General features: G+C 40.1%; 1 pseudogene and 1 gene segment (V, D, J or C); one reads left to right on the forward strand and one right to left on the reverse strand.

Moving 5' to 3' along the window:
• Positions 1–11,658: 11,658 nt before the first annotated feature.
• On the reverse strand, positions 11,659–12,696 carry LOC116882722 (annotated as a pseudogene).
• Positions 12,697–13,896: 1,200 nt separating this feature from the next.
• On the forward strand, positions 13,897–14,580 carry LOC116882740. The segment is given in 2 exon segments: positions 13,897–14,089; positions 14,210–14,580. Coding segments are annotated over 2 exon segments (456 nt in total).
• The last annotated feature ends 1,520 nt before the right edge of the window (positions 14,581–16,100 follow it).

Raw genomic sequence — 16,100 nt, forward strand, 5'->3', positions numbered from 1 at the left:
TCATGTGGATCTACACCAGTTAGAAAGTGACCTTTTTTACTCAACTGGTGAGGTTGCTAGGAACTCTGTAAGAAATTAGCAGTCTGGTATTTCCAAGGGGCTTTATTGGTTCCATAAAGTCAATATCAGGTCCTTAAAACTGTCTGGTCATATCTGAGTCTATACATGTCTCTCTCAAATGTGACATTCCAGTAAATTGTGTCCTTTTAGAAGGAGAGCAGATTCATACCAACCTTATTAAGAAAAAAAATATTGCCATAAAAATATAAGAATATTTGAGGCACCTGGGTGGCTCAGTTGTTAAGCGTCTACCTTCAGCTCAGGTCATGATCCTGGGGCCCTGGGATCGAGCCCCACATCAGGCTCCATGCTCAGTGGGAAGTCTGTTTCTCTCTCTCCCACTCTGCCCGCTTCTGTTCCTCGCTCAGTGTGTCTCTCTCTGTCAAATTATATATATATAATTATGGAAAGTTTGAGTTTGGAGGGATCTGGTGGAGAGAAAAGTTAAAAGTTTTAATTTGTTTACAAAGGTGTAGTGCTCTAAGTCAGTTTCATGTACACAATTTTCTTAAATCTGGAAAAAAAACAAAGTATTTTTAAGAGTCTGAAATGTTTTGGGAGAGGTGCACAAAGGCGCCATCCCAGCACTCTTGAACCCGGAAAGACCAGGCACTCCCAGCCCGGGCCAGTGGGAAAATCTCAGTGTGCTACTGCTGCTTCGAACCTCTCTGGTGGTCTGGAGCTGCCCAGACAGCTGCCACTGTCGTGGTTTTGGGTACAAGCAGGAGCTCCTGTGACCCCAGGGACTGAGGCTTGGAACCTGCTCTGCCAGCGGCTGAGGGGGAATTTATGTGCTCTGGAACACCTAGAGGGGAACAGACTGAGGCTTCTCTCTGAGAGGGAGGTGGGGGTGCAGTTTGCTTTCCTCTAAACCTCCAAAAACCATCAAAAGCTGTCAAGGCGAGAGAAAACAAACAAACAAACATAAAAACCTCCAGAGAACAAAAGCCTGAAAAACTGGTTTCCTCAGAGCCCACCCCCTTGAGGGGGAGGGAGGACTTAACTCAGGGAACGTTGCCTGAAAACCCACGTGGCAGGCCCCTCCCCCAGAAAACCAACCAGGAAAAAAAAAAAGGAAAAAAAAAAAAGACGACAAGAGAACAACCACCATTACTTCATAGATACAACTTTTATTTTTAATTCGTTCTCACTATTCTGGTTCATTTTTTTATATAGATAATTTTTTAACCTATTTACCATCACAGTGAGATGTCCAGTGCATCAAATTCCATAATAACCTTTTAACCTGAACTTTTTGATATATACACCCGTGTTTTACTTTTGCTTTTCTATTTATTTTTTTTTTAAATTTTAGTTTAGTTTAGTTTAGTTTATTCTTTTTTTATTTTTATTTTTTAATATTCATGTAGAGTTAAACTTCAAGGTAATCCCCTTTCCTCAATCAACACTACCCCTACAGGTAAACAAATTTTAATCCCCCTTTATCTTAGGAAAGTTGAGTCCTTTAACAAAGATATCAAGATACTTCCAGGAAGAATCAAAATAACCTTCCTCGCCCACACTGAGAATTTATAACCACTCTCCCCTCTTTTTTTCCGCCAGTGTTTCTATTTGTGTTTGTCCTGATAGTATATAAATCTTATACTTGGGGTTCTTTTTGATGAGGTTCTTCTTTTTTTTTTTTTTTTGCTTATATATATATTTTTTTTCTCTTGTCATATACTTTTATCAGTCTTTTTGTTTGTCTGGTTTTGCTTGTATACTTCATAAATCTTACCTTGGGGCCCATTTAGGCTGAACCTTCTCTTTTATCTTCCCTTTTTTCCCCTGTCTCTCTCCCTCTCTCTGTCTCTCTTTTTTTCCTCTTTCTTTTCTTTTTTCTCTCATTTGGGTGGGGACTCCTGATTGCTCAGAAGCATTCCAGGCTGCACCTTGACTGCACCATGGTCAATACATCCAGCGACATCCATTCAGTCATCTCTCACCAAAATGACTAGGAGGAGGAATGCCCAACAGAAGAAAAATACAGAGGATGGGCCTTCTGCAACAGAGCTAATGGCTATCAACATAGACAGTATTTCGGAAAGGGAATTCTGGCTAACAATTATCCAGGCAATAGCTAGGTTGGAGAAAGCCATGGATGACCAAACGGAATTGATTAGGGCTGAACTGAGAGCCACCAGAGATGATGTTCACAATGTTAGGGCAGAACTGAAAGCCACCAAGAGTCTGAAATGTTTTAAACAAAAACTCATAAAAATGGTCATGATCTTCCTTTGTTTATTAGCCCCATGCTATTAATCCTTCTGCTGGAAGCCAGTATTACCATAAGCTCTAAGAATTCTTACTTACCTCCATCCTATGACCTTAAATTCACTGGAATCTGCATGCAAAACACTTTTTGTGAGCCTCACTGAGGATGAAGCACATGTGTAGGAAGATTATATGAAAGTGTCTGAGTAACAGGATAACTGTCCATAAATGACAAAAGTCTTAAAAACTTCAGTGCTGTAAGATCTGATTGAGTTCATTACAAGGTAATCAACAGAGAAAGTTGCCCATTTTTCTAACATACAACATGTCAAGGTATATTATGGCAGGACATCATATTTCTAAGACTTTCATGCAATTTTTAGAATATCTATTTAATAAAATATCTAATAATAAAAATAATCTGAAGTTGAATATTACTTATTTGACAATGCTTCCCATGTAGTTTAACAATTCAATATACACAAATTAATTTATTTTTAAGGGTCAGAGGAAGAGGGAGAGAAACACTCTCCAGCAGACTCCCCTTGAATGCAGAGCACCACATGGGGCTCAATCTCAAGACCCTGAGATCATGAACAGAGCCAAAACTAAGAGTCAGATGCTTAACTAACTGTGTCAACCAGCTGCCCCTAAATTATTTTTACAAAATCTTTGAAGCATTCCATGGGCCCTTCTTCACTGTAGAATTTAATTTAGGTAAGTATGTCAAAACATATTGAAAGTTTTGAATATTTAGCTCAATATGAAGGCAAATCATTACTAAGCATTATTGAACTATCCATTTTTAAAAAGTGACAGAAAATAATAATTTCAAAGGCAAGTACAGAAAGTTACACAGTAGGAACTGATGTGGGAAACAAACGCAAAAGAAAAAATAACTTTCCTTACAACTTCAGGCCATTGGTAAGTACTTGGAAGAGTGAACTTCCTCCAGGACTCAACTATCTTGATATTAATACTGTGCTAAAGGAAAAGGAAAACTTAGCTTGAAATTAGCTCAACCTCCAGTATCCTATACATCTACATTAACATATATAACTCCCATTGGAAACTTCCTTTATCTCTATCCTGCCCTCCCCAAGATATATGTTCCAAGCATATGGCCACTGATAAACTTCCAAAATGTCTCATGACTAAGGGATTACTAGACAATAGTCAATACTTATCTAAACAACAGCTATCCCCATCAAGACCCCAGAAACCTTACTTCCAAATTCCTTACAGACGTACCCTATCCCTAACCCACCCCAAATTGTAGATATTTAATCAAACACCCTGCAAAACCCCAGTGCACCTCCTTTTTAAATTTAATTTAATTTTTCAATGTTCCAAGATTCATTATTTATGTATCACATCCAGTGCTCCATGGAATATGTGCCCTCCTTAATAACCAGCACCAAGCTCACCAAAACCCCCACTCCACTCCCCTCCAAAAATCTCAGTGTTTCTCAGAGTCCACAGTCTCCTGATTCATCTCCTCCTTCAATTTCCCCCAACTCCCTTCTACTCTCCTTCTCCCAATATTCTCCATGTTATCACTTATGCTCCACAAGTAAGTGAAACCATATGATAACTGACTCTCCCTGCTTGACTTATTTCACTCACCATAATCTCCTCCAGTCCTGTCCATGTTGATACAAAAGTTGGGTATTCATCCTTTCTGATGGAGGCATAATACTCCATTGTATGTATGGACCATATCTTCTTTGTTCATTCATCTTTTGAAGGGCATCTAAGTTCTTTCCACAGTTTGGCAACTGTGGCCATTGCTGCTATTAACATTGGGGTACATATGGCCGTTCTTTTCTCTACATCAGTTTCTTTGGGATACATAACCAGTAGTGTAATTGCAGGGTCATAGGGAAGCTCTACTTTTAATTTCTTAAAGAATCTCCACACTGTTTTCCAAAGTAGCTGCACCAACTTGCATTCCCACCAACAGTGAAAGAGGTTTCCCCTTCCTCCACATCCTCTCCAACACTCGTTTCCTGTCTTATTAGTTTTGGCCATTCAAACTGGTGTATGGTGGTACCTCAATGTGGTTTTTATTTGAATCTCCTGATGGCTAAAGATGATGAACATTTTTTAATGTGTCTGATAGCCATTTGTATGTCTTCTTTGGAAAAGTGTCTGTTCATGCCTTCTGCCCATTTTTTTTTGACATGATTATCTGTTTTGTGTTTGTTGAGCTTGAGGAGTTGTCTATAGATCTTAGATATCAGCCCTTTGTCTGTAGAAGTGTCATTTGTGAATATCTTCTCCCACTCCCTGGGTTGCCTCTTTGCTTTGTTGACTGTTTCCTGGCTGTGCAAAAGCTTTGATCTTGATGAAGTCCCAAAAGTTCATTTTCACTTGTGTGTCCTTTGCTTTGGATATATGTCATGAAAGAAGTTGCTGTGGCTGATGTGGAAAAGGTTACTGCCTATGTCTTCTCTGGGATTTTGATAGATTCCTGTGTCATGTTGAGGCCTTTTATCCATTTTGGGTCTATCTTTGTGTATGGTGTAAGAGAATGGTCAAGTTTCATTCTTCTATACATAGCTGTCCAATTTTCCCAGCACCATTTATTGAAGAGAGTGTCTTTTCCCACTGAATATTTTTCCTGCTTTGTTGAAGATCATTTGACCATAGAGTTGCAGATCCATATCTGGGCTCTCTACTCCCTTTCACTGGTCTATGTGTCTGTTTTTGTGCCAGTACCAAGCTGTCTTGGTGATCACAGCTTTGTAGTAAAGCTTGAAATGAGGCAATGTGATCCGTCCCCCCCATCAGTGTTGTTTTTCTTTTTCAAAATTTCCTTAGCAATTCAGGGTCTCTTCTGGTTCCATAGCAATTTTTGGATTGTTTGCTCCAGCACTTTGTAAAATGCCAGTGGAATTTTGATTGAGATGGCATTTAAAGTATCGATTGCTCTAGGCAATATAGATATTTTAACAATGTTTATTCTTGAGATCCGTAAGCATGGAATTCTTTTCCATCTTTTTGTGTCTTCTTCAATTTCTTTCATGAGTGTTCTGTAGTTCCTCGAATACAGATGCTTTACCTCTTTGGTTAAGTTTATTCCCAGGTATCTTATCGTTCTTGGTGCTATAGTAAATGGAATCAATTCTCTAATTTCCTTTTCTATATTTTCATTGTTAGTGTATAAGAAAGCAACTGATTTCTGTGTGTTGATTTTGTATCCTGCCACATTCCTGAATTGCTGTATGAGTTCTAGTTTTGGGGGTGGACTCTTTTGTTTTCCCATATAAAGTATCATGTCTTCTGAGAAGAGAGAGAGTTTGACTTCTTCATTGTCAATTTGAATACCTTTTATATCTTTCTGTTGTCTGATTGATGTTTCTAGGACTTCTAGCACTATGTTGAACAAGAGTCGTGAGAATGAGCATCCTTGCCGTGTACCTGATCTCAAAGGGAAGGCTGTCAACTTTTCCCCATTGAGGATGATACTCACTGCGGGTTTTTTATAGATTTTATGAAGTTGAGGAATGTTCCCTCTATCCCTATAATTTGAAGTGTCTCAATCGGGAACAGATCTTGTATCTTGTCAAATGCTTCTTCTGCATCAATTGAGAGGAGAGGACCATGTGTTTCTTCTCTCTTCTCTTTTGATTTGTTCTATCACATTGATTGATTTGCTAATATTGAACCACCTTGGGAACCCAGGGATAAATACCACCTGGTCATGGTGGATAATCTTTTTAATGTGCTGTTGGATGCTATTAAGTAGGATCTTGTTGAGAATCTTGTCATCCATATTCATCAGGGATATTCATCTGAAATTCTCCTTTTTGATGGGATCTGTGCCTGGTTTGGGGATCAGGGTAATGCTGGCTTCATAAAAAGAGTCTGGAAGTTTTCCTTTTGCTTCAATTTTTTGAAACAGCTTCAGGAGAATAGTTATTATTTCTTCTTTGAATGTTTGGTATATTCTTCAGGGAACCTGTCAGGTCCTGGGCTCCTGATTTTTGGGAGTATATGATCACTGCTTCAATCTTTTTACTAGTTATTGGTCTACTCAGGCTGTCAATTGCTTCCTGATTCAGTCTTGGAAGTTTATAGGTTTCCAGAAAGACATCCATTTCTTCTAGGTTGCTTAACTTATTGGCATGTAACTGTTGATAATAATTTCTTTTGATTGTTTCTATTTCCTTGGTGTTAGTCATGATCTCTCCCGTTTCATTCATAATTTTATTAATTTGGGTCTTCTCTCTTTTCTTTTGGATTAGTTTGACCAGTGTTTTATTGATCTTATTGATTCTTTCAAAGAACCAATTTCTAGTTTCATTGATGTGTTCTACTGCATCTCTAGTTTCTATCTGATTGATCTCTGCTCTAATGTTTATTTCCCTTCTTGTGTGTAGGGATGGCTTAATCTGTAGTTTATTTTCAAGTTTAAGGTGTAAAGAGAGCTTGTGTATTCAGGATTTTTCAAATTTTTTGATTGAGGCTTGGATGGCTATGTGTTTCCCCCTTAGGACTGCTTTTGCTGTATCACATAGGTTTTGGACCAAAGTGTCTTTATTCTCATTGGTTTCCATGAATAGTTAACTTCTTGTTTTATTTCCTGATTGATTCAAACATTCTTCCATCCAAGTACTAACCAGCCCTACCCTGCTTAGCTTCTGAGATCAGATGAGATTTGGCGCGTCCAGGGTGGTATGGCCGTAGACTGATCCAAACATTCATAAGCAAGGTGGTGTTTAGTGTCCCAGTGTTTGAATTCCTTCCAAACTTTTGATTATGGTTGAGTCTAGTTCCAATGCATTATGGTCTGAGAATATGCAGGGAATAATCTCAATCTTTTGGTATCAGTTGAACCCTGATTTGTGGTCTATTCTGGAGAAAGTTCCATGTGCACTTGAGAAGAATAAGTATTCTTTTGTTTTAGGGTGGGGTGTCCTGTATACATCTATGAGGTCCATCTGTTCCAATGTGTCGTTCAAACCTTTTGTTTCTTTCTTGGTTTTCTGCTTGCATTATCTGTCTATTACTGAGAGTTGTGTGTTAAGATCCCATACTATTAACGCATTCATAACAATATGACTGATTATATACTTTCCAGTTGGTGGGGGGGGGGTGAATAAGGATAAAGTTAAGTCTCTAAGGAATTTGTAAAAAGGTTTCCAGGGCCTTAAAGGGCTAGCTGGTGTTAAGAAGAGGTCACTTGTTACTGTCTAGTGCAACCCTGGTCATGAGACCTTTCAGACGTGTATCAGTAGGCCATATGCTTGGATAATGATTGCTAACATGTATCATGGAGAGGTTGAAATAAAGGAAGTTTCCAAAGGGATTTTCTATATTAAAGAAGACTTACAGGATCCTAGAGGTTTGGCTAATGTCTAGCTAATGTTGTCCCTTGCCTTTAGCAAAATATTAACATTGAGGCAGTTGGGGTCCTGGAGAAAGCTTACTCTGCTTATCCCAAGTACTTGTCAGTGGGCTACAAGTCACAAGGATTATTTTTTCTTTTGCCTTTGTTCTTCACATCACAGAAAGGGAATAGATGATGTGGCCCCAATATCTCAAAGTTGACTCCCTCATTAGTCTAAGAAAACAAAGGCCTCCATTGCAGAGGTGCTAGGGATGGTGTAGTGAAAACAGTGTCTCCACTCTTCCACAAAATCGTGGACACCTCCAGTCACAGTCTGATGTAGGAATTGATGTTGGGATTTGGAGTCAATGTCCAAGAAAGAATTCTTGAGATGTCTTTGGTGCAAAATGTGGCTTTATTAAAACAGGGGGCTAGGACCTGTGGGCAGGAAGAGTTACACTGAGGTTGTGAGGAGTAGTCCATTATAAACTTTCAAATTGGAAGGGGGTTAAGAATAGCACAAGCCAAACAAATAAAGAATAAAAAATAGTACAAGTCTCCAAGGTACTTTAGAAACAAGGTTTCCAGGACCTTGAAAGGGCTTTCTATTGTTAGGAAAAGGTAATTTATTACTGTTTAGTAAAAGCTTAGTCATGAGATGCTTCAGGTGTATATCAGTGGGTCATACGCTTGGAGGATGATTGTTAACATATATATTTATAAGTATATATATTAGAAGATATATATTTTTGACAGGGGGTGTAGAGATAAAGGAAATATCCAAAGGAATTTCTATATGTTTAAAGTAGACTCACAGGATCCTGGGTTTCAGGCTAAGATTGCCTCTTGCCCTTAGCAAAGTGTCAACATCAAGGCAGCTGATCTCCCAATGGAAGGACAGTCTACATATTTCAAGGACTTGTCAGTGAGCTGTCAGTATTAAGGAAATTTATTTTATTTCTTTTGCCTTTGTTTCCCATATCACAAACCTGCTAATCTGTGATACTGGGAAGGCGGTATAGGAATGGAACTTTCCATCACTAACAAGGAGTGAGGGCTGAGATAATGAATGCTTCTGATGAGCTGCAAGATCTTATGACAAACTTCCCTGAGAGGTGGCATCACAAAGATTTCTAGTCTGGCCACAAAGGTGCATCCCTTTAAGTACAGCTTTCAGATGGCAGACACCAGAAAGAATGTTTTCATTGGTCAACAAACCAAGCATTTAGGACATGGAAAAAGAGAAAGAAAAATCCCCACTATTTTTTTCCTGGCTAAGCCTTGTGTCTCTTGCAACCACACCAATGATAGGAGGGGTGTTCCCCAGGTTTGGGGACTGTACTTCATTGTACAGAAGTTCTCATGATGTTGGCAAATGATCTAGTCTCAATCTAACATGTGCCCTGACCAACTTAACTTATGCGTTGAGTCTTGTTGAGGTGAGCACTCTATCAGTGTTAAGTGCTTGACCTATGCCACCAATTTTGTGGCTCTGGCCTCAACGATGCCCTTTACCAACAACCTGTGACCCACAGCACATCTGTTTGGAGTTTGTCCAAACAGATGCACTTCAGGTGGGAACCATGGACTCACTAGTCTGTAGGGCCAACCCCAACAGCAGGCTTCTAAAGCCTACACTTGCAATCTGCCCTGTGGTAATTCTTTTTTAGGACACACAACACTGAAGACACAAAGGAAAATAAAGACCATCTCTAGAAAGAAATGGATCAATAACCAGAGTGCTCTACCACATTTTTACCAAGAGTCCCTAAGTCCAAGGAACTAGTTCCACAATATTTCCTTCTGCTAGTCTAAATGTAGAGACAGGAAAAATGATTCTCACCACTCTCACTCCATTGGATTCCTTAGACAGATGTTCTGGGAGGCTAACAGGCTAAGAAACCTTACCTTCTGCTGACAGCACATCAAATTTCCCAGGATCTCAGCTGCACCATTCAGGTCAAGTGGTATCCATCAAGTTCAAGTGCCCTCCCTCCCAGGTCCCCAGTCACTTTTCTGGATCAAAAGATGCTTTCACTCATGCAGGAGTTCTGATATCTCTGGATTCCAGTACAAGAGGGCAGTGTCTATTACTGTCAAGGTATATGCCAAGATAGTGATAATGCTTACACAATATTCCAGATCTATAAGAAGTGAGACAGACTCACCCTCCATTCCCTGGGCTTGGTGACATCCCCCCTCAGGTGGGTCAGGGGGTGACTTTTGTTGTCATATCTTCATTAGACCCTTATTTTTTCCTGGGAACAGATTATTTGACACTGTCATATCCCTTTCCTCTGTTAAATTTTAAGATCTATAACCTATTCTCACTGTGTTCATATTCTCAAATATAAAATGAGCTTGTTTATTGATAAAAATTACTCAGTGGATATGTCAGAGACTAAAAGGTGTTGATTCCAGCTCTGGGTCTAGTAGGGGCTCACCAGTGCTTCTGGTCTGAGTGTTTCAACCCAGGCTTGAGATAACATAACCAGCATGCAGAAATAAATAGGTTATTATGGAGAAGCAACAAACCATCAACATTTAAAAAATGAAAACAATACCATGCATAATGATATAAATTTATTGGAGAGAGAGATTACAAATAGGCAGAGAGGCAGGCAGAGAGAGGGGGAAGCAGGCTCCCTGCTGAGCAGAGAGTCCGATGTGGGTCTTGTTGATCCCATGACCCTGAGACCATGACCTGAGCCAAAGGCAGAAGCTTAACCCACTGAACCACCCACATGCCCCTAATTCTTAAATTCTTCAGGTCAAATTTGAGAAAAATTGAAAGACTTGTGCATGGAGAAAACATCTTAAGAGAAATGAAATGAACTTGAACAAATTAATAGATATTCCTTGCTTGTGGATCAAAATGGTGAATTTGGCTATAATAATGACTTCCTAAAATTTTCAATCATGGCTGGTGCCAACAGCTTCTGGCACAAAACAAACAAGCAGATTCACATATATTCTTACAAAAATATTAGCAAACATAATACAGTATATACACATATAACAAGAAGTATATGTAATGACCAATAGTGGTTTATTGCAGGGATGCAACTCCAATTTACTATTCAGAAATCAATCAGTATAACTTGCTGTTTTACTGGGTTAAAAAAGAAAAATCCCATGATTTCATAAAACAATATATAAAAAGCATTTGACATAATTCAAAAACCTATTCATGATAATAAATGAGAATGAATGAACAAATGAATGAATATGATCAAAATTCTCAGAGAGTGAGAAAGAGAGGGGCATATCTTCAGTTTGATAAAGAAAGGTATATGATAGGGGCGCCTGGGTGGCTCAGTGGGTTAAGCTGCTGCCTTCGGCTCGGGTCATGATCTCAGGGTCCTGGGATCGAGCCCCGCATCGGGCTCCTTGCTCAGTGGGGAGCCTGCTTCTCTCTCTGCCTCTGCCTGCCTCTCTGCCTGCTTGTGCTCTCTCTCTCTCTGTCAAATAAATAAATAAAATCTTTAAAAAAAAAAAAAAGAAAGGTATATGATACCTACAGCTAACACACATGGAGGTGTGTTTTCCAAGGAACATTTTTCAAAGAACATTGAAAGGTAGATAGTATATAGGATATACTATAGTAGATAGCAGGTAGTGGATAGTATACAATATACAATAGTATAGTATACAATATATATACAATATATAGATAGTATACAATATATAGATAGTATATATTGTATATATACTATATATGTATATATGTATATCTATATATGTATATATACTATCTATATATTGTATAGATATATAGATATCTATACAATATATAGATAGTATACAATATATATACAATATATAGATAGTATACAATATTTTTATACCCCTGAAGCTAAAGTGAAACATCCTGTTCATTGGGTAAAAATTACCTGCTTAATGTGTGTACTCTGTAATACAGTTAAAAAGAGTACTATAATTATAATTTCAGGACTTAATAATTTAAGTGTCAGTGTCCCCTTTTTTCTCACATGGAAGAAGCAAATTCTTTTGAAAATCGTTTGAGGTTTGGACAAAAATTTCACAGCTCAATTCTTAGGATCACTCTGCAGAGTCTTTGTGATCCAGATAACACAATGGAAGCTCCAACTTTCTGGAGAAGACATTCCAGCTCACACGATGTCATCAGAAAGGAGAATGTTGGTGGCAAGCACAGTGTGGGAATGAAGAACCTGTTTCTTTCCACAGTAGTTACCTTCCACTGCTTCCATTGCTCACCTTGGCTCAAGTCCACACCCAGAAGCTGACCTGATTCTACTTGAACTTTACTGTGTTCCCTGAAGATCAAAACCAGAGTTCTGGGCAAGAACCTTGGGACTCATGAGCTTGAACTCCAAGTTGGGTCCTGCCCTTAACACTGGGTTTATATTTAGCCAAGGCTTCTGCCACTGCCACCTTCACTGCCCCAGCACCTGGAACTACAGAACCATCACCAATAGCATCCTTAACAGCCTACAATCCATCTCTCACTGCAGCTTTGATCTGAGTGTGTGCTTGTTTGGTCCTTTGACCAATAATGCAACAGAGCTGGGATTGTTGTATTTCTCAATAAAGGTGGGTTTCTCTTCTCCCAAGGTGCATTCATATACAAGTCCTGCATACACAGGACTGCATACACAACTCCTATACCAGTCCAAACAATCAAGATTTAGGTCATTAAAGAAATGAAAACTGCAAACAAGAGTCAGCCTTTCCATATTTCTCCTTTTAGCTCTATGAAGGGTTACTGCTCCTTCTTTTACAAGAGCATCTGAGGACAAGGGGTCATTTCCCTTGTGATTAATAACAACAAATCTTTTATTTGAATCACCACAGTCTTTCGTTACCAGTTCAACTATTTTTTGAACTCTATCTTCAATAAATTTTCCTTCAGCTTTTATGAGTTTTTCTTTCCCTTCTGTGTTCTTGTAAAACAAAATTTCATTTCTGGGTTTTTTTTTCATATTCTCATGACATAATGCATGTGAGGAGGTATATGCACCTTCTACTCTTTTTTCCATGTCAGTTACCATGCCCCTTGGTTGAAAACAAGAGGACTATAGCCTCTGTTAAGACATCAGTAAGTTTAGCATTTACTTTAGTATATTCTGGCCACATCTATGAGTATTTCTTTGTGCATTTCTTTGCTTACTTTGACTTGTTCCAAAAACTGAAATGCTTTTTCCTACATAACTTTACATACTTTGGTTATTATTCTGGGGTGAAGCCTTTCAGAAATTTAGAGATCTGATTGTTTCAGCAGCTCCCAATCATTATAAATCAAGAGTTGGTTGCTTACCCACTGAGCCACCCATTATATGAGGATAATTATGAAAAAGCTGCAAAAAATCTTTTACAGGAAGGATAGGCATTTGGAAAAATGACCACAGAACAACTGGATAGCAAAAGGTTTAATGAATATCCCCTAAACCTCTCACCTTATTAAAAAAATCATTGAAAGTGTCCTAGGCTTAACTCTAAAACATAAAGCTATAAGCTTTTAGAAGAGAACAGAAGAAAATCTTCAAGATCTAGGGTTTGTGTAAACATGTTTAGACAAGATACCAAAATCACAACCCATAAAGAAAAAAAGACTTATAAATTTTATAAATTAGACTTCAAGACAAATTCATTCATATTCCTTTACTTTGTGAAATAGACAATTAAATTATCTGAAGAAAAAAGATTAAAATACAATTCCATTTATGGGAGACGAATTGGAATCCACTGCTTTAATGAACACAGCTGTAGAACACTCAAAATGTATGTTAGTACTCTAAATTGCATCCCAATGGAAGGATATGATGCTTGCAGTATCTTCTCTGGGGTGACTTACATTGTAATTTAGGTAAATTTTTGCATCTCACATAAACCAGGACTCCTTCTGAAAATGAAAAACAGAACAGTAATCGTGGGCGCCATTATAAAATCACACTGTCAATTAATCAAACTGCTTGTAAATAGACAGGGACCTGATAAATTAGAGAAACCATGTGGGCTCTCAAGGGTTTGGTCCTTGGTGAGGTGCGCACCCTGTGACCAGCAGAGAGTGCTGCGGGACTGCCCTGCAATTCCCACATGGCAGCTCAGTGAGAACCATTCACTCAAAATGAGCCTAAGAAAGGGGAGTGGGCCTTGTGCGGATGAGGACTCTGCATCTGTGTCCTCTCTGGCCTGGTAGAATCCCCAAAGCAGACCTGTGGGTGGTCTCAGCAGGTGTTTCCTCCCAGGGCTCTCCCCAGGGGATGAAGCCAACAGCCCTTCTCTTCAGTGTGTGGTATGAGCTGAGCTCCAGCACCAGGGCTCCGAGAGGGGCTGGACAGTCACCGGATGGACCCCATTTGCATGGACAGCCCCTTCTGTGGCAGATGGTAGAGGATAAAAGGAAGCCTGGGGCAGCCCAGTGCACTGTGGGGACCAGAGTCTGTGTCACTATGGCCTGGACTCTTGTTCTCCTCATGTTCCTGTCTCACTGCACAGGTAAGAACAGGCCTTGGGGACCAGTTCTCAGTGCCCAGCCTCTGCCAGCCCCTCTGCTCAGAGATTTGAGGGGATTCACCTTGGCTTCTGCCCATCACTCATGTGTGTCTGTGCTTACAGGTTCCATTTCCCAGCTTTTGGTGACCCAGCCTCCCTTCCTCTCTGCAACTCTGGAAACAACAGCCAGACTCACCTGCACCCTGAGCAGTGACATCAGTGTTGATATTTACCCCATATTCTGGTACCAGCAGAAGCCAGGGAGCCCTCCTTTTTACCTCCTTACCTATGTAACAGACTCAAACAAGCACCAGGGCTCCGGGGTCCCGAGCCGCTTCTCTGGATCCAAAGATGCCTTGGCCAGTGCAGGGATTCTGCTCATCTCTGGACTCCAGGCAGAGGATGAGGCTGATTATTACTGTCAGTCTTTTGATGTTAGTGATGGACACAGTGATACGGTTAGATGAGGAAGTTGGACAAAAACATGTCTGCTCTGGATACTTTCCCATTTTAAAATAACTTTGGACATATGCTAGTGTTAAGAAAAACAACAGGCCCCAAATGGAGTCCCTTATATTAAGTTCTACAAAAATCTCAGACCTAGGGGCACCTGGGTGGTTCAGTGCTTAAGCCTCTGCCTTCGGCTCAGGTCATGATCTCAGGGTCCTGGGATCGAGTCCCGCATCAGGCTCTCTGCTCTGTGGGGAGACTGCTTCCTCCTCTCTCTCTCTCTCTCTCTCTGCCTGCCTCTCTGCCTACTTGTGATCTCTCTCTGTCAAATAAATAAAATCTTTAAAAAAAAAAATCTCAGACCTAACCTACCTATACTTTCAGTCTCTCCAGGAGAGGAGTTTTCAACCAATCCATCAGGAATTTCCTGTTCAGCACTAGTGATACAAATCTGTCTGAAGAGACTACCCGTCCTTCCCCTAAAGGAAGGTGTCCTTGCCAGAAACAATCCTTTTTCTTACTGATACTTCCTTGTCCAACCCAGTTTCTCCTTAATGAAAGCCTTCATTTCCTAGGATTCCTCCAAGCACCTGCTTCTTCATATGGGATGCTGTTGGGCTTGTGAGTGGGTGAATAAAGACAACCAGAAATTTCAGCTTACTAGGTTGAATGTTTGTCTTCTAATCCTAGCTACTTCCAGAAGTAGCTTCTGACACAGAGTAGCTCTCCTCTCGATCTCCCATTTCATGTTCTGATATCTCAGGAAAACTGAGGGAAAAAAAAAAAAAACAAGAAGAAAGCTCATGATGGCATCAAGACTATGCTTTGTGATCCATATTTAATGAAACCAGAACCTCTGGAGTCTTTTTATTTTAATTATCAAAAAAAGAAAAATAATTGTTCCTATGAAAGCGTCCCTCTGGGTCAGGAGTGCCTAGAGCATTCCAACAAATTGAAAGACCCTCTAGGGCATGGACTGTGCTCTTTGTGGGGTCAGGGCAGAGCACCCTTCCTCCCCTGTGCTGACCGCCTTCCAAGAGTATGGTGGCCCAGGGAAAAGGCAGTCACTGTGAGACACTGTGGGAAGACACAGGCCCTGGAAGAATGGCAGGCAAAGAACTGGCCTGGCACACTGACAGGGTGTCTAAACCTTCATTTGGGGTTTCAGGGAGAGGGGGGCCAGACACAGGTGTGTGTTGGGGTTGGGCTTGGGGGTCTGAGGCCTTATAACCACTTCACATAATGTAAGAGGGTGAGGGGAAGCTCCACCATCATGGGGAAAATGCTGAGCCTGCTTCAGGGAAGGGGGTGAACTAGGTCTCATGGGTGTGACTATCCTACAGCCGATCCCAGTAAGGACCCAGGAGAACTATCAAGGGTGGGATTTCCCCAGCCCGGTGAGATCTAGCTTGACTCCCACCTTGTCATCATCAATGTTCTGAGTGATCACATGCCCCACACCATGGCCTCTATCTACTCCTGTCTATTTAAGTGTACTTCTACATCTAGAAGTGTGGCAATAAAGATTAAATATTTTGTTTCAAGAAGGAATCCCTGTGTCATA

This window comes from Lontra canadensis, unplaced genomic scaffold (assembly GCF_010015895.1).
Source record: "Lontra canadensis isolate GAN:19392208 unplaced genomic scaffold, GSC_riverotter_1.0 scaffold87, whole genome shotgun sequence".
Classification (NCBI taxonomy): domain Eukaryota; kingdom Metazoa; phylum Chordata; class Mammalia; order Carnivora; family Mustelidae; genus Lontra; species Lontra canadensis.